This window comes from Acipenser ruthenus, chromosome 21 (assembly GCF_902713425.1).
Source record: "Acipenser ruthenus chromosome 21, fAciRut3.2 maternal haplotype, whole genome shotgun sequence".
NCBI lineage: Eukaryota > Metazoa > Chordata > Actinopteri > Acipenseriformes > Acipenseridae > Acipenser > Acipenser ruthenus.
This window is the reverse complement of record NC_081209.1, coordinates 8,783,249-8,806,458: the sequence shown is the minus strand read 5'-3', so window position 1 is coordinate 8,806,458 and position 23,210 is coordinate 8,783,249. Positions and strand designations below refer to the sequence as shown.

Below are 23,210 nucleotides of genomic sequence, written 5' to 3'. Positions count from 1 at the left end.
TTGAACCCACCCTACTCACTGGGGCTCCAGTAGCATTCCTGCCACAGCTGGAAGCATAAAGCAAGTGTACACACACGCAGAGTGTCCTTATAATGGTGTAAATATTTGTAGAATGAGGATACAAGATAGGAGACGATGGGTGAAAATGAAAGGCAGTTATGGGGTGAACAGACTGCTTAGAGCTATGTCAGTATCATAAAAAAAATGACATGACATACTGGAGAAAAATGATGGCGTGCAGACAAGCACTCCCCATATATACCCAGATTGTGATGCTCTCAATAACTCGAGTGCACTTTGGCCAGTTTCCTTACAATTGCATAAGCAGTATTCTACGTGCACAAATCCTCCATTATATTCAGAAATGACAGTGGCATGTCAATAGATTATATCACTGCAGCTAAAACTACCTTTGGGGAAGAGTGGTCTGATTTCAATTGCACAAAAGGCTAAACTATTTTAGGGTGACCTGATCGCCAGGGATTCTTTGTTAGTCTTAAAATACTGCCTTAAAGACATAATATTATTCAGGAATTTTCCAGTTTTCCAGCTTGTCAATTTTTGTAAGGTGCTGTCCTGTCAAGTTTCCCCATAGGCCTGTGGCAACATCAAAGTGAACAGCATGACACAAATAAATAAATAAATAAAACCGAACAGAGAGTTGCAAGGCAAGCTAGAATGATGAGTGCACATCTGTAACTCAAAGCTGTTCTGCAGAATTCTCTTCAAAAGATTGTCAGTGGGTTTCTGCCTGCTGTCCGCCCTTTTGAGAGCAGCTCCTGCTCCCTCTAGTATGACTCGGCTGGCTCCCTGAATCACTGCGACAGGCAATTTCAACAGCTTCACACATGAAAGGCAAGCACATGGCTTTTATTTCTGTATCATTAATACCAACCTCATGCTCGGCTAATCAAAAAGCCCGATTGCAGTACATGCTTGAAATGAGATGCCTGCAGATAAAATCAATACATCTTACTGCCAGAAGTGGGCGCTATTTCACAAAGCTTTTATTTAAATATTCTGACTTTTTATGAAAATTTCTTACAATTTTTGTTTCATTACCAGTTTGGAAACATACTTTTCAAACCTCATGTACAAGAAATTCATACAAATGATTTAAAAAGCAGTTTGAGGTTGACACACCATTGTGTTGTTCTGCTGTATTTAGTCTATCTATTGTTCATGTCTAAATGGTTGCACATATTAACTTTGTCTCTAGTCAATGCCAAAATGATGACCTAATAATGCAGCCGCTTAATATGAACCTTGATGACTTAGAATAATAGAAAAAGTTAATTGTTGTTTAAGTTGGTGTATGAGGCTATACAGCAAAAATATAGGTTTAACCCTTTAATGCACTGTAAAAAAATACATATATTCCATCAGGAATCATTTATGTTAAACATTTAACATTACATCACACGGCTAGTAGCAGCTAGTTAGTTTACTGTAATAATTAGTTAGTTAGCTTGTAAAAAGGAATCTTGAGGCACGATCTAAACAGACACAGACTCTGAGTCTGAGGTGCCACAGAGCAAAAGGCACAATCTCCCATAGTTCGTAACTTTGTTCTTGGCATGGAAAGGAAATCATTTTTAGGTGATGGCAAGTTGGGTTGGGAAATGTAGCAGCAAAGCAGATCCTTGATGCAAGATGGACTCAGGCTATTCAAGGCCTTGAAGGTCAGCAGCAAGACCTTTAAGTCAATTCTATATTTGACTGGTAACCAGTGGAGAGATGCTAAGGCTGGGGTTATATGGTCATGCTTTCTTTTTCTTGTTAAAACTCAAGCAGCAGAATTTACAACCTATTAAGAACATTAGTGGAAACACCAGCAAACAAGGCATTACAGTAGTCAATTCTCTATGAAATGAAGGCATGTATCAGTTTCTCTGCATTAAACATTGACAAAGATCTAAGGCAAGCGGTATTTCGTGGATGAAAAAAAAATACAGATATTTCTAACATGGGCCTCAAAAGACAATGTAGCGTCAAATTTTTAACTATAGTTTATACATTGTATTACCATTTGTGTAATTATGAATTAACTAGTGTATTAATTAAGCAGTGTGGAGTAGTGGTTAGGGCTCTGGACTCTTGACCGGAGGGTTGTGGGTTCAATCCCCAGTGGGGGACACTGCTGTTGTACCCTTGAGCAAGGTACTTTACCTAGATTGCTCCAGTAAAAACCCAACTGTATAAATGGGTAATTGTATGTAAAAATAATGTGATATCTGTATAATGTATAATGTGATACCTTGTAACAATTGTAAGTCGCCCTGGATAAGGGCGTCTGCTAAGAAATAAATAATAATAATAATAATAATAATAATAATAATAATAATAATAACAATTATAAATTAGTGTATTCATTCACAATTACAAAACCCTTTTTTTTTTTTTTTTTTTAAACAGATGGTTTTTGTATGCTTATCATCCTGGCCCTCCTAAGAATGCTCTCACTTCAGACCCCAACATGATTCCTGATCTAATTACCATTACCTCAGCAAAATAACATTACCTCCGCAATAAAAGACGTGTCCTATCCTCCAACACACTCTAAAAGTATACCATCATCACTAGCCATTCAAAGACCAATAAACACTAAAAGCAGAGGCCTGCTAAATTTACTTTACATAAATGAAGATATTTCAAAATGACTTCCAAAATCAGCTTTTCTGTTTCATTGTTTAATTCTTTCCCATTCTATGCAGCTCCAATCCATCGTAGTCAGAGCAACAGGTTCAGTCTTGAATGAGGAATGCTTCAGTAGTCTCTTACTCTGATGAAGATCAACGCACTGGAGTCGCCCACTTTGTACTTCCCTTCAGAAATCTTGGTCATTGGAAACTGCAAAGGACAAGAGCAGCGCCCCAGGATCTCACGCACCTACGGAAACAAAGACACAAACAACAACACATCAGTTCCCATCTGTTCTGTTCAGTTGCTTTGAACAAGGATCAAGCTGCGTTTCCAATGTCCGCAGTCAATTGAGGAAAGTGTCCTGGAAAAGCTTGGTGCTGTTCCAACGTCTGTCCTTCTCAAGTTCACGCAGAGGATGGTTAGTAAAGTATTTTCAGTGCAGGTAAATCAAAATATAAAAACAACAATACTCTTATTTAGACTGTTTAACGCATGAATTTAAATATTCCTAAAATGGTTTTCCCCAGGTAAAAGTGAATTAAAACTAGCTCAGGTTTCCATTTCAGTCCTTTTGAAGTTATTTCCGATTAACAATTGACCTGTTGAAGTGCATTGTTTGAACCAGGCCTCATTGGTGTTGGTCTAAAACCAAGGAATTTGTACCCAGGCCCTAATGACAGCAGTACTGCTGTAAAACCTTCTTTGAGGAATTCACCTTGTAGACAGTGAAGACATCCCTAACCATTAAACACTCACTAGTGCTAAACAGAAAAACTAAAAGAAACCTTGTTAAATTCAATGGCAAACGTTTCAAATAGAAGTCTTTCTCAATACCCTGAAGTCAAAGAGTTTGTCATTGAATTATCTTATGTTTCTTTTAGCATTTCTAGAAAGTGCAGACAGCTTGCTTGCCTTATTAATCTATCCTCAGTGCTTTGATTCGCTCTCCTCGTCTCATTAATGTAATAGCTCTTTTAGAGAGGAGAAACGATAAGCGACCCACCCTCACCACAGCAGATCAGCTTTCTAATGATGTATCTCATTACAGCTCATCTCCCTCACTGGATACGAATGACCCACAGTGCTCTCTCTTTCTCCACTCTTTCAATTAAAAAACAAAAGCTGTTTTATCAGCATGTATTCCAGTTCTGCCAAAGCAAGAGGAACCAGACATGTCAGTAACCTCTCCACCCAGCCAATTTAACACAACAATGCAGTGGTCAGAATCCTAAAACAAGCTGGTCACCCTGACCTACATCTACAGCATGTACAGAACAATAACATCTCCTGACAGAAGAGTCAGCGAGTTCCCAAGATGCAGCCTTCAACAGCCCAGCTGTAGCATGTCTGCATGTGTTTATTGCATTTACACGCACAATACATGCCATGCACAATAAACAAAAAGGAGAAACATCTTGCAACAACCGCAGCAGCAGATCTACTCAATAAGAGTGAAAACAACCAGAAGATCTTAAAACAAGCAAAAAAGCTTTATCTATAATCTTGGAAAAGAGCCTGCGTGACATCATCAAGCACCGCATTCCATAAACCGGGTGCGAGAAATACAAATCTGATTTACAATCGCCACCACACTGCTGGTGAGCTAGTGTCTATGTAATCAATTGCTTTACTGAGCAGTCACTAATTAGATGCAGGGAAGAACTGACTTTCAGGAATCAACTTCTTCATTTTGCAGCTGTCCAGGTCAGCGCAGAGTGTGCCTGATGCCTTCATATGAATTAGTATAGAACAGCCCTCACCCTGTGGTCTTTATAACTAGTGTTTTGTACCTGTTTCACTGACGAGGCGTTACTGGTGTTTATTTTGTGTAATCACACTCCCCCAAGTAATCTGTATCTTTTTTTAGAAATCAGCAGTTATTTTTCGCTTGAAGGCAGGTCTGGCATTAACTTTGTTGTCTTTTTAGTTGAATAGTGAAGTTTGTGGCCAACCCAATATTAGCTACAGGTCCTAATAAAGTAGTCAAGCAGGGTACTGTATATATGGTATAACAGTTCTGACATCTCATTGCCAGCCTGCTTGCTAATAATAAACTCAGGTGTGGCTTTACTCTGCAGGGAACACAGTTCCACAAGCTGTCTGCAAAGTATTACACTGGGCATAATCTTCAAACTCAACCCCCCACTGAGATTTGAGAATCCGGTTGTTCAGTAAGCTCCACATAACTCCATGTGCTTGATACAGATAAGGATAAAAATAAGCAGAGGCTGTAAGAAAGTCAGCCTTGCTGTAATAGAACATTTAAAATCCTATCATGCAGCAAGTAGCAGCAAGTTAGTTTGCAGTGTGTTTGCAAATTGGAGCTTGGCCAAGAAACACAAAATATATTTTATATTCATAAGGTAAGATATGATGACAGACATTTATTGCTTGCAAATGTAGTGTGGGTTATGTTAAACATTTATAGCCGGAAGGAGATACAGCTACTGATCAATTTGTTTGCATATTATTTACATTTTATACATCGGATCAACATTTGTTGTTCCCCTCATTCTCCTCCACTACCTAGGGGGCAGTAGTAGACCCATCTGCTGGTTTTACACAGATCTGCAATGATCTGCGTTACTAGAACGCCTCCTTTATCATTTGGAACCCAAAAAAAGTAAAATGACCACAATGCAGCCAACTAAGTCCCAGGTCAAAGTGAAAGTTACATTCTGCCAAAGGGATTCCATAACATTTAAAAATCAGTCTGTATCTCACAGACTTTATATAAGCTGTTGAAACAGCAGCTGACTTACAAAAAACATATTCCCTTTGAGGAAGCTTAATTCGTCACATATGAGCCTAGTTAGACAAACCATAAGCACAACTTAATAAAAAATAAAAAGCTCAATACAGTCCTCCCTCATTATGGCAAATACAACGCTCTGATTGCTACCAGCTGATGTAGTTTTTATTATTATTATTATTATTACCTTTGTGACATTGCCATCCTCTCTCTTGCCAGCTTGCCCCTGTTTTTGGCTTTGTAACGGGGGAGCACTGTTTAAGTAATAAAAAGGCTGTATGTTCATATTGTTTTGATATATACAATAATATCAGATCCTCTGGTTAAAATGACACAATCAGACACATTCCAGCAAGTGCAACGAAGGCCCATCTTAACCAGAATACACCCTTCCATTCCTGCCTCTGCCAAGTAGAGATTAACAACTGTGCAGAATTGTGTGACGTGAGCTGGAATCAAACCCAGGTATCCAGAAGTCAAAGATATAAATCAAACCTGCAATTGTGGCTGTTCCTTTGAATGGGATTTTAACATAGCACACTGTGCCACCCAGTGGCCAACTATTGTAACTGCACTCTTGTATTGAGGAGGTCCCTTTGGGATTTAAAAATGTTGGCAAGTACATGATTGCTACAGTTTCATTTACATCATGTTGGCCCTTTGTGTTTGTGTGTGTGTGTGGGGGGGGGGGGGGCAGGTGGGGCGAGTAGTACAGTTTCACATGTGAGAATGAGTTTCAGGGCCACTTTGGAAACTATTCTTGCCAAAAGTCAATGAGGTTTAAATACTTTTACTCAAACTCAAAAGTCCAAGAGCAAGCATTTCTGAAGTTTCATTCAGTTAAGCTACAGTACACAAAAGACCTGTTTTGAAAAGTAAACCAACATTAGTGGGTTGAATGTCAGCCATAAATAGTAACCATAGTAACAGACAAGGCTCTGAAGTCACATTTCCAGCCTGCTTGCTTGCTTTCTTTCTTTCCCGCTGGCTAATAATAAACTCAGGCGTGGCTTTACTCTGCTGGGAACACCGCTCCAATACAAGCTTTCTGCAAAGTATTACACTGAGCACAATCCTCCATAGGTGTCCATTTTCTTACCGTAGATCCCATGAAAAGACAAGGGACAGTAGCATTGGTTACAACTCTGCATGAGGCAGAGGGCACCTCAACCCTGACCTGAACACCCACTGACACTCAGTCTGTGCTGACCTGTGTGCCGTTATAGTGGTTTTGGGCTAACGTCCTGGGTCTCAGCCACTAAACTCATTGCAGTGCTGGATTCAAACCCAAATTCTTAACTGCATGCATCAGAGGTTACAACTGATAAAAACATTCCCCAATATAGCTACTACCACACAGTAGATCAGTGAAACAAGATTTCTGCATGGTGTGCATCATGTGCATGATGCAAACAGTTCTCTGTCTGAATCAGATGAACTTCCTTCTGCCACGTTCCCCACTTGAAGCAGGACACCTCCTTCATAATAGCTCCCACCCACACATGGCCTTCCCCCTGGCATCCTCTCCTGAGAAGATTACAGAACTGATGCTGACCTTCAGATAGGCTGGTCTCTTTATCAGCAGCCACAATGTGCTGATTCATCTACAAGAAAGTCCCCAAAGAGACTATGGGAAAATGTAGTGTCATTAGCACAGATCTGAAATACCCCAGCTATCTTAACTAATGTATTCTTCTTGCTGATATGCTTTGCATATCATTGTCAGTTTTAGTCATCACCACTTTTCAAGGAGTTTAAAGCACCTCTTTATTCAGCTCTCAGACATGTCTAGAGTGTAACCATTAACCTGTCTCCATGCAACACTGCCCTCAGTGTAACAAAGTGTAACAATAACTCAGCTCTTTGTCACACTGATAACGTATTAATTGTTGACATTTTAAACATGAACCATATAAGGAAATAAAAAAAAAAAATCATCTTAAATATGTGAAATGTTTTTTTAATAAAATAGTTATGAGGCTCTACAATGTTCCACACAGCACACGTCAGACCCTACAGCAAATTGTTTCAGACATGGCATCACCATGAACTAGCAAGGACGAGTAAACTTCCACATAGCTGACATTTCAGAGTGAAAGAGAGAGAACATGTGCACGTGTCAGGGAGTTCAATGGGCAAAGTTCCTGGGGCAAATGAAACTGCTTTTACTTCAGGGCCTGTTAAGTGTAAGAGGAAATAAACAGCCAAGACCTTGTGGAGTGTGGTTTATACCAATGAGGGAGACTTTCTTATGCGTTACACAACCAGCCCTAGACTTATCACAAGTGTTCTCAACATCACTTTAAAAAAAGTCAGTTTTGTCGAGGTCCAGGTTGTGATTCACATCAGCGTCAGTCAACTGAATGAGTGACTGAGCTGGAAGTAAAACTCTGTGGGTTTGAATTTTTAAAAAGAAACCAGAGGCCAGTGCTGAAAAAATGAAGAGAGAGTGTATTTCAACACAACATTGTCATTTTGATGGTTTGATATCTGATTTAAAAGACAAAAGTAATTTAAATATCAAATATCGAGTATGGTATCAAGATACATGTCTTTGTTTATTAATATTATTTCAAAATGATATAGGCCGCTATATAGAGGAGGCTATACAGTTTTCTTTCAGTGGATGCTGGGGGCTAAGCTGTGCTGAGGGTTATAAGGGTTTAAAAATGAGACCGGTCTCTAGGGTTAAAGAATTTCTGACATAAAGGGAACAGCTGGTTAAGGGTTGGAGACAAGTTCACTCTCCAGGTCAACACAGACTACAGTAAGACCTGAAAATTGAAAGCTATACTGTATAATTTATATTATATTATATATATATATACATATATATATATATGAAAATATTTGCTATAAAATGTGCTTTTATTCAATTAGCCTCATATCAGTGAAGTACAATGGAATTGCATGGCAGGTGAGATTTACAGCATTATTTCATTATCTGTAAGAAACTGAAAACAGGCATGTCTGGTTCAGACTAGGCCATTCCCGAAGAGACTGTGAAACCGGGGGCAGCACACAGAGAGAGAACAAAATAAAGTCATGAGCCATAATTATAATCTCAAACAGACACAGTAATAATGGGGTGATCTCAAATCCCAGCACTCATGAGAGCAGCCAAACCAAACCAAACTAACCCACTGCACTTGTTCAGAGTTTTCAAGGACTCACAGCTAATGGAGCTCTAGCCAGCTCCGTTAGGACCAGCCCTACAGTGTTTATACTGTATAGTGCGTATACTGTAATGGTGCAACTGACTGTGTTTGAGAGGGAAATACAAGCAAGCTGTTATACAACATGAATCAAAGTGCTTTCTCAATATTCAGCTCCAATTCCCTGCCTTATTTAGCAAGACTTTTGATTCAGTACAGTGCTTCAATGCACCAGCCCTGCCCCCAGCCCTGGGTTTCACAACTCCCCTTGTTTAGGTATATTATTGACATGACCAGGTACTAGACCACTGGTTAAAGTGCTCTGAACTGATCTCACTTATCACAGCATGAATAAGTCACACCCAAGTCTGTAGGCTTACTAATGTTTATTAGATTAACGGTGATATACAACCACTAGCTTTTTCAAATCTATCAGCACTATTACTTTGAATAACACAGCAAAAATAACTCTTTCAAAGTTACAAAACTAGAGAATATCACTACTGGAAGAAATGTGGCATTTCTTACACCCACTGGAGGCCCAGTGTTACAGAGGGACAGGTTAATGGTTACACTCTGGTGTACCAGCTGTACTTAGAGATGTTTGAGAGCTCTGTTGAGGCCACAGGGCTGTTTTAGACTAAAAACTGAAAAAAAAGATACACAAAGTGACTCTAAACAACAAAAAGAATAGTTCAGATAAGTGTGATATTTCAGTGCTGCACCAAGTTGCTCTTTGAGGGTCTGTGTGGTAGGGTTAACTGTTCGTTTGACCAGCAGGGTTTTCTGGAAGTGATACAACTGGACAGACTGGCTCCTCTATCCACAAGCCACGTTCTGCAGCAGAAATTTGCCAGTAAAATTCTCTAGAACCGGTGGTTAAAATCACAATGGATCACAAACCCTGGGGGTCTGAAACTATGCATAAGCACACACAATAGCACAAACACTAGTCCTCTGTGTCTCTATTCAAATCTCTTTTCCTGGAGACTACTCTTTACTTTTGTCTGTGCCAGATACACAGAGCGCTCTTTCAAAACCCCGTCAAAATGAACAGAATAAGTTCTATGCCGCTGTATAGAAATTTATTGGAGCAAGACAACACACTTACCAACACAACGGGGACATTTAACCAAGCAATACTTCAGTGTGCTTATACAAGTTGATATGCTGTGTGTAGTGTCTATTACTGTTACAATTGTATAGTGCAGTATGGGCGAGCAGAAAGCAAAGCTGAGCTATGATAAGAAACAGCCAACACACAACGTATGAATGAAAAAAATGAAGATTTTACATATGAATGACTTTTAAACATAAGAAGTGTTTTTTTTCCCCCACTTTAGAACTATGCGTTATGTTCTGTGCATGGGATGACATCATTACACAGATGTACACATTAAATCTACACGTTATGTATAATGTCAAGGACTGCTCACTGTTCCATATAAACTCAAAATTGAGAGTTCATCCCCCCTCATTTTTCAAAACTTTGGATCAAGTTACCTTTTGTTTTGCTTGCAATACACTGCTGTGCACTAGAGTGTGCTGGCGCTTAGTCATATAAACACACTCGGGCTGACCCAGCTTGCATTACACATGTATATGGCAGGTAGTTAGAAATGAAGGGCAGCTCCTGAACTCAGTCAAAGCACCTCAATACAGACCTATCAAACAAACAACAAAAAACTAAAACAATTCGCTGCAGTAAGTATCACTCAGAATGATTGCAAAATTGATGACATTTGAAGCTAAGAAAATGCCATTTGAAACTACTTACTCTTTAGTAAATAAACACAAGATTGTCAAGTTCCACGTACAGTTGTAAAACTCCAAGTTCGGTATCAGTTCCTGCGTTTCTAAATTGAGATCATTCCTCAGTATGGTTTTAATATCAGGGGAATTCGACAGCGTGGTGTCAAGCACTCTGCATTGCTTTTGGAGGTCACTTTACGAGTTCAGACGGATTCATTGATTCATGCTGCACACTGTGCCATTGTCAGTTACAGGAGATAACAGGCACTGAAAAAAGCACCCGGGAGCTTTTTACATGTAGGTCAGGGTGAGCTCATTCTTATCAAGTTCTAATTTAGCATTTACAGCGGTGTACGTGTTTTTTGTTTTAATGCTTTTATCATGGCTTTAAATACCATTTACATACAGAACTGCACTGTGAATGTTGTTCTCCGGTACTGCAACTTAAATTGCAATATAAAAATCGCATGCTATTGTAAATGTAATGCTGTTTGGAAATTTTGGAAATAATAGTGATTATTTCTGGTATAATGGTGTTAGATATCTTTTTCTTTTTTTTTTGTGGTTCATCAAAGTAATCTAGTGGGCGTTTCATAAAACTGCCACTCTCTCTTATCCATCAGGGGAACCTGTGACAGGAAGGGTCAGATAAACAAGCACTGACTGCATATTTCATGTCTGTCTGTGTATCCTCCATGCTTCCTTTCCACCTTTGCTGCTTGGCAGCTAACATTTACTACACAGCTAGACAGTTGATGGCTTTATCCACACAGCAAGCCCAATGCATTCAATATGTGTATCAAGTGCAGTAGAATTAACAACAATTCATTAAAGATTAAGAAAACTAATCCAGAGGAATATTTTAGATGTTTAGTGAATCCTACTAAAATCCCATTGGATTAGGAGAAAGCCCTGGCCAGTAAGTGCTAGAGTGCTGCAGGGATCACTCAGTGTTACTGCAATGGGAAACCAAGTCAAAATCCCCCACCACAATGGAAACTAATAGAGAGTTTCCATTCACTGTATTGTTCCTGTTTGTTATCATTAGGAGCAGCTTTAACTCCAAGCTAGCATTTCAGGCTGGGAGAAATCGATCAGTCCAGAAGGTGGAGGTGACATAATGAGTATGTTCAAAGGCAAACACTAGATAGAAGCTGAGGCCAACTATTATTACTGTTACTAGCAAAACAGAAGTCTATTTTCTGTTTTTTGTGGTGATATTGGTGGTTAGGACCCCAATTCAATATACTGAAGTAAGTTGCATTACAGTTGGACAAGCTGTTCTCTAGATATACGACACACTATAAAAGGGACAGAAACACAGAAGTATATACATATCCTGCGTCCAGTGTGTTCCTGCCTGCAAGGGTATGCAGCTGAGGATAATAAAGCACGCTGAGTTTCATCCATTTCGAATTCCCGGAAACATCTGCAGCTGTTTATTTTTCCTTTGCAGCTCTGTCACCATGAGACGATGCTCATTCACAAGAATGCACATTTAAATTAGATTTTCTTCCTGAAATCGCTTTGATCACTAAATTGTGTTTAAATAACCAATGCACTCCTCATAGCAAGAGCAATCAGCTTTTAGAACAGCATGGATTGCATAGGGTCCAGTGGTCCAGAATAGACAAACAGAACATAAACTGATCGATCTTGTATTATTATCTCAAAGCAACTGACCGAAATACAACTGGGAGATTTTGTGAACAAAAACGATGCATCCCCATGGCACAGTACCATTTGAATGCCATTCCAGAACACTGTCAACATGCAAATGCACACTGTACACTTACGGCAGTTTGTATGGGATGACATTCAAACCCATTAGTACTATAGACTACAGCTCTGTCCCAAACAAGGTATATTTTAATCATTTGAACAGTGGATCCTCTCTTAATCCTGTCTTGGTCATTTATTGGCCCTAATATAGAGTTTGGTTTCCATCATTCGTAAACCAAAACATCACCTAACCACATGGCAGCCATACTAGGTCAAGGTCACTTTTAGGGTTTTAACAAATCACTAATGTCATGATGCAATATGTGTTTCGATATACAAGTCACGATATGAATCATGCAATGGTTTTGATTGGCTACTTATATGATGCATAATAAGAACAAATAACAATTTAATTTGGTTGAAATGACTACAAGTATATAAAACATATCAACTATAAAACACAGATTCTTATTCATTCATCGACCAATACACAATGAAACTTTCCACGCCTAGTCATTATCAAGGGTTAGTGTTTATACAAGCCTGCTATTATGACATGTATATGTATATTTCAATGGGTTGTGAAATATAAGGTGTTGAAAGTGCAGCAGTAGGTCGATGCATTAAATCCACCCATCCCTTCCAATCCCTCATCACAACAATTTCCTCAAAGGATGTTTGCCACTTTCTACTAAATTAGGCAAAACGCTCGAGAGGTATGGCTCCAAACTTCTTAGCACAACATTTCCCCCTACTAAGGGCATCTAATTTAAAAGGACATAATCTAGTTGTCTTATTAATGTTCCCAGTGTGTTACTACTACTACTCCTACTACTCCACCTTGCAGACTATTACATGCATTTACTTTCTTCTTACCTTCTGATCTAAACTGACATTTACTCAATAGTTTCTCTGTGCTCAACCTGAAATGATGACTTGGATTGACTTTATCTGTACAAGTTAGGATTTTCTAGGCTGTACAGCCTGAATTCTTTTAGCCTGTACTCATAGCTCCTACCATACTTGGGGCTGATTTGATCAGCCTATACACCACCAGGATAAGCCACAGATGGATTTTATTAGAACATTTTATAGCACTAGGGGATTCGGGCCAGTGCTGTAAAATGCTCCAATAAAATGTCATCTCCGGTAGGGTATAGGTTCATCAAATTAACCCCAGGCTTTACCAGATTTATAATTTTAAATGTATTATTGTAAACCCTGCGCATTTATACTGTAAAATGCTGAATAATCTCAGGAGCATTTTACAAGTCAGCAAAACCCCCCACTTACTGCCTGAACTGTGCCTATTCCATGCCATTTTATTTAAGTGCCAGTTCATATGGTACGTTTGTATAACATCCCCTGTCTGGATTCAAACCAGGTCCCAAAGCTCAAGTGCCTGATTGCTATGCAACCTGGGCACACCCAGCAGCTTCGTTAAAAGAAAAAAAAAGAAAGACTGCTGTTCTGTTGGCTTCAGAGTGTATTGATGTTTTAGATGGAATGCAGCGATTTCATGAGCTTGGCAAGAGATCTCAATGTGAATTATCTTTCTGTCTCAGCTATTGTTTTGAAAGGAATAGCGCAATCACACTTAGACAGACAAGTTTATACAGCTGTAATGCAGGGAAGGTACTGAAGCGGCTAGGGGGTGCATTATATGGCCCCACACCTTATGAGTCAGAGCTCAGGACGTCCCGAACGGGAATGCAAGCTCCGACACATGCAGGGATCCACCCTTCCTCTGCACAACCCTGCTTGGTTGGAGTTTTCTTAAAGTAGGTAAATAAAGTACTGCTAACCTAAATAATGAATGGACATTATAATAAAGAAGAGATAGCCAGGAGGTCTAAACTTTCCTTGGCAGACACAGATTTCTAACGTGGTCTGGAAATTCACAAAACTTTGCATTATTAATATTTATATTAGCATTAGATCTCCAGCCCTATTAACACATTTTAATTGTGGCACTGATTATATTTTAAAAAAAAACTAAATAACAAACAGTGATAAAGATACCTGTTAATTGTGGCATTGTTTGTCAAATCAGTTTATTTTATTAGTACCCCTTATTAACGTTTACTACAGTGATCATGGAGTTTTTGCCATAGTTATAGAAAGCATTTAACAATTTGCCTTTTTTTTTTTTTTAAATATTCTTTAGCATGCATCTCTGGGCTTTTGCTTTGCAAAGCTTTCGGTCTGCTTTATTACACTTTTCCATGCTTTTACTATGGGAAACTTTTAAAAGGGATCACATATAATTAAAACATCGTCCAGGTGTAAAATAGTGGTGACCATACATTTATTTTGGAATTTAAATTTAAGGAATTAAAGAACTATATTTCCTACCGTTTCTTAACTTCTAATATAATACACACTTGACCTCTGTCTAATGGTACAGCGTCTTCTCCCTCGCTCCTTTGTGACAGTACAGGCATTGAATGCATATATGAAACCAGGAAACTTCCATCTCTACTGAGCGATTGCACTGGTGAGCATGCCGGTGGGGAGCAGCTTCAAGGAGGGCTAAAGGAAGGAAGGAAGGGCATGTTCCCATTTGAACAATGTTACGCCTTCACTCTCAGTTACACACATGCCTGCCACATTCTCAGTGCAAGCAGATCTCGGCTGTATTTTCAAGCAGAAAAGCTGCTGCAGTTGGAGCATCAAAAGCTCAATAACTACATCGTTGTAATCTCTGACATCATAACGGGGTTCATTGAAGAGTTACGGAACCCTCTGGTGTTGCCTAAGAATTACTTGATTGACACTGTGGAGTCTAAATTTAGTACTCCAGCATTTAATCTAAATCCCACCACATTTTGACTGGCGGAGCTTAGACAGATTTATCATCAACATAAACATATCAAAAGATCAATACTGGCTCGAATCAATCAATACACCCTAAAATATTGGTGGCAAATTCATATGCATTCCAATGGAATGGTTATTGTTATATCTCTGGTACGCTATTAGATTTGTATTCATTAGAAAAAAGCTGGTGGACTCTCAAGTTAGAACAATGCTTTGAAAGGGCTTCAATGACTGGCTTTCAATTATGTCAGTAATTAGAGGCAGCAGCTGGTTGGTTAGCACAAGCACAAGTAGTGAAAGGATTATCACAATTAAGAGGTCATATACCTGTCTGCATGTTCCCGTTAAATATTCTGCTTTAAATATCAAATAAACAGGTTTGTGGTGCTGCAAGTTCTTTCAAACCCCACAATGGTAGAGAAGAGTTATGGAATTAGCCCCAGAGCTCTTTAACCATACACTTCTCATCACCCCCAACAAGGAAGTGGAAATCAACGTAGGAAGTGAATGTGTCCGTCTCCTAAAGAGCTCCCCTCCAATTTCACTTTTTGTGAACCTACAACGAATACTAGCAGGAGCCACATTAAGGGCACGCTGATAAAATGGCTGCAGTGTACAAAGCATGAATGGTGACACAGGGATTCGAGACAATGAGTAAACCGTCCAATGGCTTCAATAACACTGTACTGTACTATACTGTACTGTGTTTAGCTGAATCTGAGAGCTTTAGCCATGCTCTTGGTCACCATCTGAGCCTGTTAATTAACAAGGTCCTCATTGTCTTGGAGAATCTGCTGAATCCATACACACCGACAATGAGGTCACTCACATGGGAACCAGTGATGAGGAGGAGGATAACACGCAATTACTGCCCAGAGTAAAAGCACAAAACTATAGACTATGTGATTACACTCAAAAGAAGATACGAGACAACCTAATGAAGATATGTAGGCTTTAGATTATTTATTTCCAGCAGTCCATATGGTCCTTTGCAAGGTGCCGGCAGTATCCCACAGAATACCACAGTTTTAGACTTGTCTTTTAATTTCCTTCCTAGCTCTCTGAATTTGTTTTGCAGGGTCTTGATCTGTCTCTTCCAATGTTGTTTGTACCGATGTGGACAACTACTACCGGGTGGTCTCCTGTTCGTTCTAGGAGCCTGTCCACGTTCTCAGTGATGTGCTTGACAAAGGCTCCTGGAAGGCAGCACACTGTTGTAGTAAGGGGGGCCAGGCTGCGCACTGAACTTGCTGTGTTTCTCAATATGGAGTCCCTAACAGCCATGACCTCCCTTCTTTTTGCAGCCTGGCCAGCACTGCTTATAGGGTCCTGGATGTTGTTCCTTTTGCTCTCTTGATGTTGGTTTTGATCATCCAATTTTTGAAGTGGCTCAGATTTGTTTGATGTTTTGATTTCTGGTGGTTGTGTTGACAAAGTTAATTATATTGTACAATAAAACCAGTAAGACACAGTTGCTGGGTCTTGCAGAAAACATTTTAATGTAAGAACTGAACTATATTTCAAGGGATAAATCAGTTATTCTTATTAATCAGGAGTCTAAACCAAATGCAAACTGTCAGGTTTTTTTTTTGGTTTTTGAAGTTACAGTAACATTGACATCTAATTTAAATTACTGTACAATGAAAAGTACAGTATTTTACATTTAAAAGTGCTGTGCATTTTATTGAAAATATGGTTGTAGGTGAACTTTTAAAAAGTATACATTGCAACTTGAAATCTGCATGTCCCATTCTGATCACGGCATTTTTAACACACGAAAGCAAGATGTCATCAACATCAGGTATTGAGCAAATGGGAAACGCTGACGACTTGCATCCACAGTTTGCAGTTCATAGGCCTGTATTATTGTACCCTAGTTTTTCAGAATGGTTGAGAAAGTGTTTGTGAGAATGTTGAGAGAGAGGCTCCAAAATAATTCACACAAACAGGAAATGTGTGTTAAGTGAATTCGTACAATAAGATGTCATTTACTATAAGTGACTGCTAAATTTGCTCAGGACCACGTGAAATTCGTAGCATCAGGAGATTTGTTTTATCCAAGTTTGTTTTCATGAGAAATGACTGTATTTTTAAAGCGTTTACTCCAGTCTTTTTATCCTAAACTATAAAAGCACCAGTTATTTTTACACAACTATTATCAATTCAAGGTCTCTTGAACAATTTGAGGCCTCTTTAGCAAGTCTCAAGATGATAGTTTGCTATTCTGGAAGATGAATGTGGAATTGTCTTTATCACTGGAGGACATTTCCATAATATTTCATTTCATACCTGGTTAATAACCCATTATGCGTGTCCTGTATAATGTGCAGAAGCATATCAGTGTTACACATGCTTTCATACAGGCATCTGTGCACAGCGCAATGCTCATTTTCTTACACAACTCTCTTTAGAAAAATCAGCCTTGATCTTTGGAAGCAATTTAATTGAATAATGATTAAGCTTGGCACAGAGACCTATAAAGAATACACATAACAGGATGTTAAACATGACATTTTAGGAAAACCAGTTTTCCAAAGGATCCCCTTAGGTCAAGTACACACATTTTCTGCCTACTCCCTTCAATTTGCACCAACCTATTGAGCCACACCCACAAAACAGGAATATTTCAGCTGGATGCTGGCAAAAAAAAAAAAAGATCAAGCACAAGTGGAAATATCAATACAGTTGGTCACAGTGAGTCATTGACTTATTCCATTATAGCTGACGCCATACCTAACTGCACTCAGGAGATATAGACAGGACAATCTGTGCAGCAGAAGAACCTGCATTCTATACTATGATATAACAGATATGCAGAGAACACTTTATTTTGACTACACAGCAAGTATCCAACCAAACATTGAAAAGTGCCATCGGCTCTTTTTAAAAGATAAAGTTGGTATTGGCCTGAGACATTGCAGTTATCTTTACTAATGCATTCTTCTTGTGGTTTAGAATCACTTCATAGATCACTTTCTGGATCTCAAAGTACAGCAGATACGCCAGAGATCAACCATTAACCAACCCGCCCCCCTCTGCCCCTAATTGATGTAAAAAAGAAATCAGTAAGAAATAATACATATAACACATGAGGCATCCCTATGGTCAGAGAGTCTCCCAGGCGACAGGTAAATGGAGTACCAGCTGCACACAGACATGTTTGAGAGCTCTATAGAGGCCACAGGGGTACTTTAAACAGAAAACAATGTGCAAAAACAACAAGAACAATATAGTTAAGATAGCTGATATTACATACATGTACTACCATGCGTGTTAAGAATACCAGTGCGCTAAGATTACATGCGAGGAAAAGAGAGTACCCCACTTTCTGTTTTCTGACATCACAATACCCTGGATTAAAGCAGATGTCACGTGGTGAATTAGTACATGTTCCATATCAAGTGAAACCCTCTCAGTGTGATCATGTACAGCTGATTCACTGAAGATAGGAATGGGATGCCTGATTACAATGTGCCACTGATTCACCTAACCAACGGCAATACTGCTATGTGGTTTTTCACTGTATCCGTTTTACCTGGCGTGATGATGATAGAAAACAGGATGTGGGTTATTCTGCATCAAGGATTTATGCCAAGGTAATCTTCCTTTTGTCCTGGGACACAACTTGAATCACCCTGTCTGTTTTACTGTAAAACTGACCATGATCATGGGACTCTGCAGGCTTAAGAAGTGTTGGAAATGAACCCAGTAGTGGAAGTGCAGCATGGGGTTAATGAACGTTACACTGCGGTAATCACTAAACCTGAAAGTGCAGTACAGGGTTAATGGACTTTACACTGAAACTGCAAACAAGCTTTATAACCTTCACAGTGCTCTTGCCACAACTGGAGTTCAAAGGACAGCTTATGGAGCACAGATTTCAAAACAGAGTTTGTAATTCTGAGATGTATTACATTGCTTGGCCTGTTCTCCCCGTGGTTCATTCTTATGACAAGGCAGAGAGGGAAACAGAAAGAAGAGGCTGGCTTTTTATTGGAATTCCAACACTGTTTCTTTAAATGTGTGAGCTGTGGTTCTCACCTCTAAAGCCCTTCTGCTTAAAAGAAGTACAGCCTTTGATATCATGGTGGGGTTGACTGAACTGAACTCGAAATGAACTGTGATGCGGAGCAAACGACTGCCCCTCCAGATGAATGCAACTCATTCACAGATATTCAACATATACTTTTTATATTGGTTTGTCTTTTTAAAAAAACATGTAAAGGGCGTATTGGAAAGGTGAAATTGACTTGTATTTTTCCATATTTAAAAAGACAAATAATTTCGGACCTATAGAAAAAATATGTTTTGGTTTCATTTCTAAATAATTCTAACAAATATTGCACTTTAGAAGGGGTTTATTATTTAACAGTGCACTTTTCTACTTAAGGCATAAATACATAAACAATGGGTGTAGATTTGTATTCTAAACTCACCAGTTCATCCAGATTTCTCATGTCACATAAGACCCTCTTCTGATGCCAGCTGGGGTACACCGGGTCGTCAGGGGAGTGATCTTCTGCCGAGTTGCTCCCCACGTAGCCTAGCTGGAGAGGGATCTTCCCCGGGTCCAGATGATGGTTCTCCTGGTCTCTAATCTCCTCCTCAATCTCCTCCTCTAACTGAATGAGCATAGGGGCCAGCATCCCGAATTTAGCCCCCCTGCGGGCCACCTCCAAGAGGCACAGCACGAAATTCTTCTCGTTTCTTTTTAAAACCAGGTCATTGGTCTCGAACATGAGAACGTCCTGGATGCCCAGCTCCTGTCGGCACCAGGCGATGAAGTTGGACACATTGTCCCGAGCCAGGAAGGAGCCAGGCACGACGTTTCGGGACTGGAAAACCACGTCTTTTTGTGGGACACGCATGGAGTTGACAGCCCCAGGGTACTCCAGTTGGAAGTCGTGCGCGGCGCGGTTGACATTGTTGGCGTGCCTACAGAGGGCAGATCCCGTATCCAGAGCCTCCATGAAGCCGTCAGCCTGGGCGTCCAAGTCATACAGCGTGTTGAGCCACTCCGCCAAATCCTCCTTCATCGCGTACAGGTACTCCTCGCTGGATTTGAAGGGTCGTATGCTTTTGGAAGCCGCCGACTGGATGTTGCTTTGGTCGGCCATTTTAATATTATCTTTTAAAACTCCAATTAATAAAACTGCTTTACAAACAAACAAGGTCTTGTTTGCCATTGTGTGCGGTGCTGCCCGAACCAAGCCCCCATACTGCACAGTCCTGAATCCTGCTCGCTTTGCTCGACCTCTCCATTGCTTTTAATATAAAACATTCAGCTGCGAAAACAATAAACACGGAATTAGTGCACTGCAATGCATAATCCAACGCGTCAATGTCGTTATTCCGCTGCTATTATCTATCCAGTGCATTCTGCTTTAATAAAAGCAGCTCCTTTCTAGGGTCAACTTTCCCTATCGATTGCCCCGTCATCTGTCTTGAAGTGCGCTAAACTGAACACATCTTCAAATGTGCTACATTATTTCTGTTTAAGACTGCTAATGTAGCGAAATGTATCCTTTTGTAATTTTCATGCAGCAGTCACTTAAGCAAACATGATGACCTGAGCCGGCTGAGGCTGGACGGTTCTGTAGCATATCTCATTACCAGCGGATAATGACAAAGTGGAGACAAGTTAACCCTATGGAAGACAGACCTCCGCTGTACGCAGCCCGGAAACTAGCATTCCACACTCCCAGCTGTTGAGCGGTGCATTCAACATATTTTAAAATACAACAGACATTACCGAATACAGCGTGGTTAGTTATATTTTCTGAACTTGTATACATCTGGTTTACCTATTAAGCATGCTTGACAAGTAAAACAATTCAGCTAGTTGATTAAAAATCAATTTATATATAGGAACAGACTGCCGCGTGTCTTTCCTCACGTGGCAACAAAACGACAACAAATAAATATTGGTGACAAATTACATTGGATACATTACCTTATCGCTTTGAAATAGGTCGTTCCGTGACAAATAATGCTGCAATAAAATGTGAAACTAATTTGCACCACCAACGTTGTGGGCATGGTGAAGGGGGATTCCAGAATATACTACTTGACAAAAACCATACTTTATAAATCTGCTAATACGATGCTAGTGAAATTACCCTAAAAATACACTGGAAATAACATAAGGAAAACATGGAAAAACAAAACTAATTTGACCCTCCAGCACAAAGAAACATTAACACACAGGTACATAATAACATGATGTCAGGTGCTTACCTGGTCAGGTGAGAATAGGTTTCACACTGTCGGTTCTTTTGCCCTTCTAGGTGTACAGTCTAGAGACACAGGTATTTGAAAAAAAAAACATTGAAAATAAAATATACTTTTTAAAAAGATAAAACCACTGTCCGCGTCCATCCAAATAAATCAAAATACTCTTCTAAAGTGACTTTAGCGTTTGCCATTTCGATGTTACCGATTCTGGACTTTACACAATGCTATATAAAACATTAACACACAGAACTTGAAATACAATATTCACTTCGTTTTATAAAACCATGTACCGCTCCTAAAAAGGAATATTTCCTGGTTTTATAGACAGTGTGCTTCTCTTTTGCAGTTCAGTGCTGTTTTCTTTGTGCTTGCTGCATTTCTCCCTTGTTCTGTGTTACGGGAAGTCGGAATCCTCAAACGGCGTAAACCCAAACATAAACCGTGAAACTCTTGATTAATGTCAACACGCCCTTTCCCCGCCCGCTTTCCTAATCACCACCAGCATTCACCATGAGCCCCGTCATTCCGCATCAGTTTCCCAACCATTTCATTCTCGTCTGGGCATGCCTGACCCTTTGCTCCAAGTCTTTAGCAGCTTCCCAAGACAACACATCCTCTGCAGTCTCGGACCCCTTGTCCGCTAATTCCTGGTTTAAATCTAATATCATATCGTTGTTTTCAAGGCCTTGATATTATTTAACTGTCAGCGCTGTCCAAGTAATAAACGATGGCTAGCTCCGTTTATCCAGGGTTTAGCTGTGTTGCTTTCAATCTCTATGGAAACTTCTGTTATCCTCCTGCGTGTCGGCCTTTTTTTTTTGGAATTTTACCAAAACGACTCAGAAGTGATTTGCATGTCATTTTTAAAGGGGAAGTAACCTGAATTCAAAATCATAACACGTTTATTTGAAATGAGTATTGTACGTACTAGTGTTAGATGTTTACAATCATGTATTCTACATCATATACAAAGTAGTAGTACGTGCAGAAAAAATAATTAAAGGCAACCGCAGGACAAATAATAAAAAAGCCTGTATGTATACATGTTTTGCTATGGTTTTATATTTAAATGTTTTTTTTTTTTATTCTCTATTAATTCAATTATATTCATCGGAAAAAAAGCAAGAGAACCAGACCGTTATTATTTTTTAATGTTTTGGTATAATATAATATAGCAGACTAATGCTCATATTGAAGTAGGCTACAATGTTTTTTTTTTCATTAAAAAGTTGTCGTTGTTCTTTGTTGAAATTAATGTTCAGCTTTCATATTTTTTTTATCGTTCATGACGTTTTTCAAATCAAGTTTTTTGTATAAAAAAAGTCAATAGAGTTGCAGCCAGTGTCATCTTACTTAAAGGCACTCAAGCTGAAATCGTAAAGTAGCCTAATAGTCTACAAACATGGCAGCGGACTGTCTCTCTTCAGCGCGTTCGCAAGAACTTGCAGACTTAATAAAACTGTGTTGAGATTTTAAAAATAAAGCATTTTATGAGATTTTTAACTAGCGCGCCCAGAGGTTCCGGTGCTACGCCCCGGCAAGCCTCGGCACAAATTAAACACTGCCTATACTGCTGCAAGAAGCTAATGGGCTCACATAGCAGAATGGTGGTAAGCTTCCATCCCAACAGCTAAAGCTCTCGCTCTCTCGCCCCTCCTCAGGCTGAACCTGATCCTGGCCACACACAGGCTACTGCTGATTCGCTGACTCCAGCAGGTCAGGAAGAAAGGAAAGTGGCTGACACAAGCGGCACAGGTTCAGCTGGTTCAGTTTAGCTGCAGGATGAATCTACAGTAGAGAAAGACAGTCAGACAGACATACCCTGAGATTATGATACACTTGTGCTAAGGAAGGTCAATAGCAAGTTTCATCATAAGTGGACAGCAGTTCTCTAGAAAAGACACACAGAAAGGCAGTCAGGCAGGCAGACAGACAGCCTCTGTATTCCCTGAGATTGTGTTAAATCTGTGTTAAGCTGTTTATGAGTTCAGGAGCTGCTCATCACTTCTAGTTGCCTGCCATAGACATGTAATATAGGCTAGATCAGCCAAAGTGTCTTTATATTAGAAAGCTCCAGCAGCATCTAGTGCACTGCAGTGTATTGCCAGCAAAACAAAATCACTTCATCAATA

At 39.6% G+C, this 23,210-nt stretch overlaps 1 protein-coding gene across 4 annotated transcripts in view; it reads right to left on the bottom strand.

Moving 5' to 3' along the window:
* The window catches only part of LOC117427832 (GAS2-like protein 2A), a 28,266-nt gene extending 5,479 nt beyond the window's left edge, over positions 1–22,787 (bottom strand). Inside the window, exons 1-4 of one of the 4 annotated variants that reach the window (XM_058994752.1) lie at positions 22,675–22,787; positions 21,082–21,140; positions 19,281–20,129; positions 2,782–2,889 (exon numbers count right to left, since the gene is read on the bottom strand). In XM_058994752.1, coding sequence (XP_058850735.1) covers positions 2,782–2,889; positions 19,281–20,030 — 858 coding nt within the window. In that variant the 5' untranslated portion in view covers positions 20,031–20,129; positions 21,082–21,140; positions 22,675–22,787. The other 3 variants (XM_058994750.1, XM_058994751.1, XM_058994749.1) reach the window with 3 other exon arrangements.
* Positions 22,788–23,210: the final 423 nt, after the last annotated feature.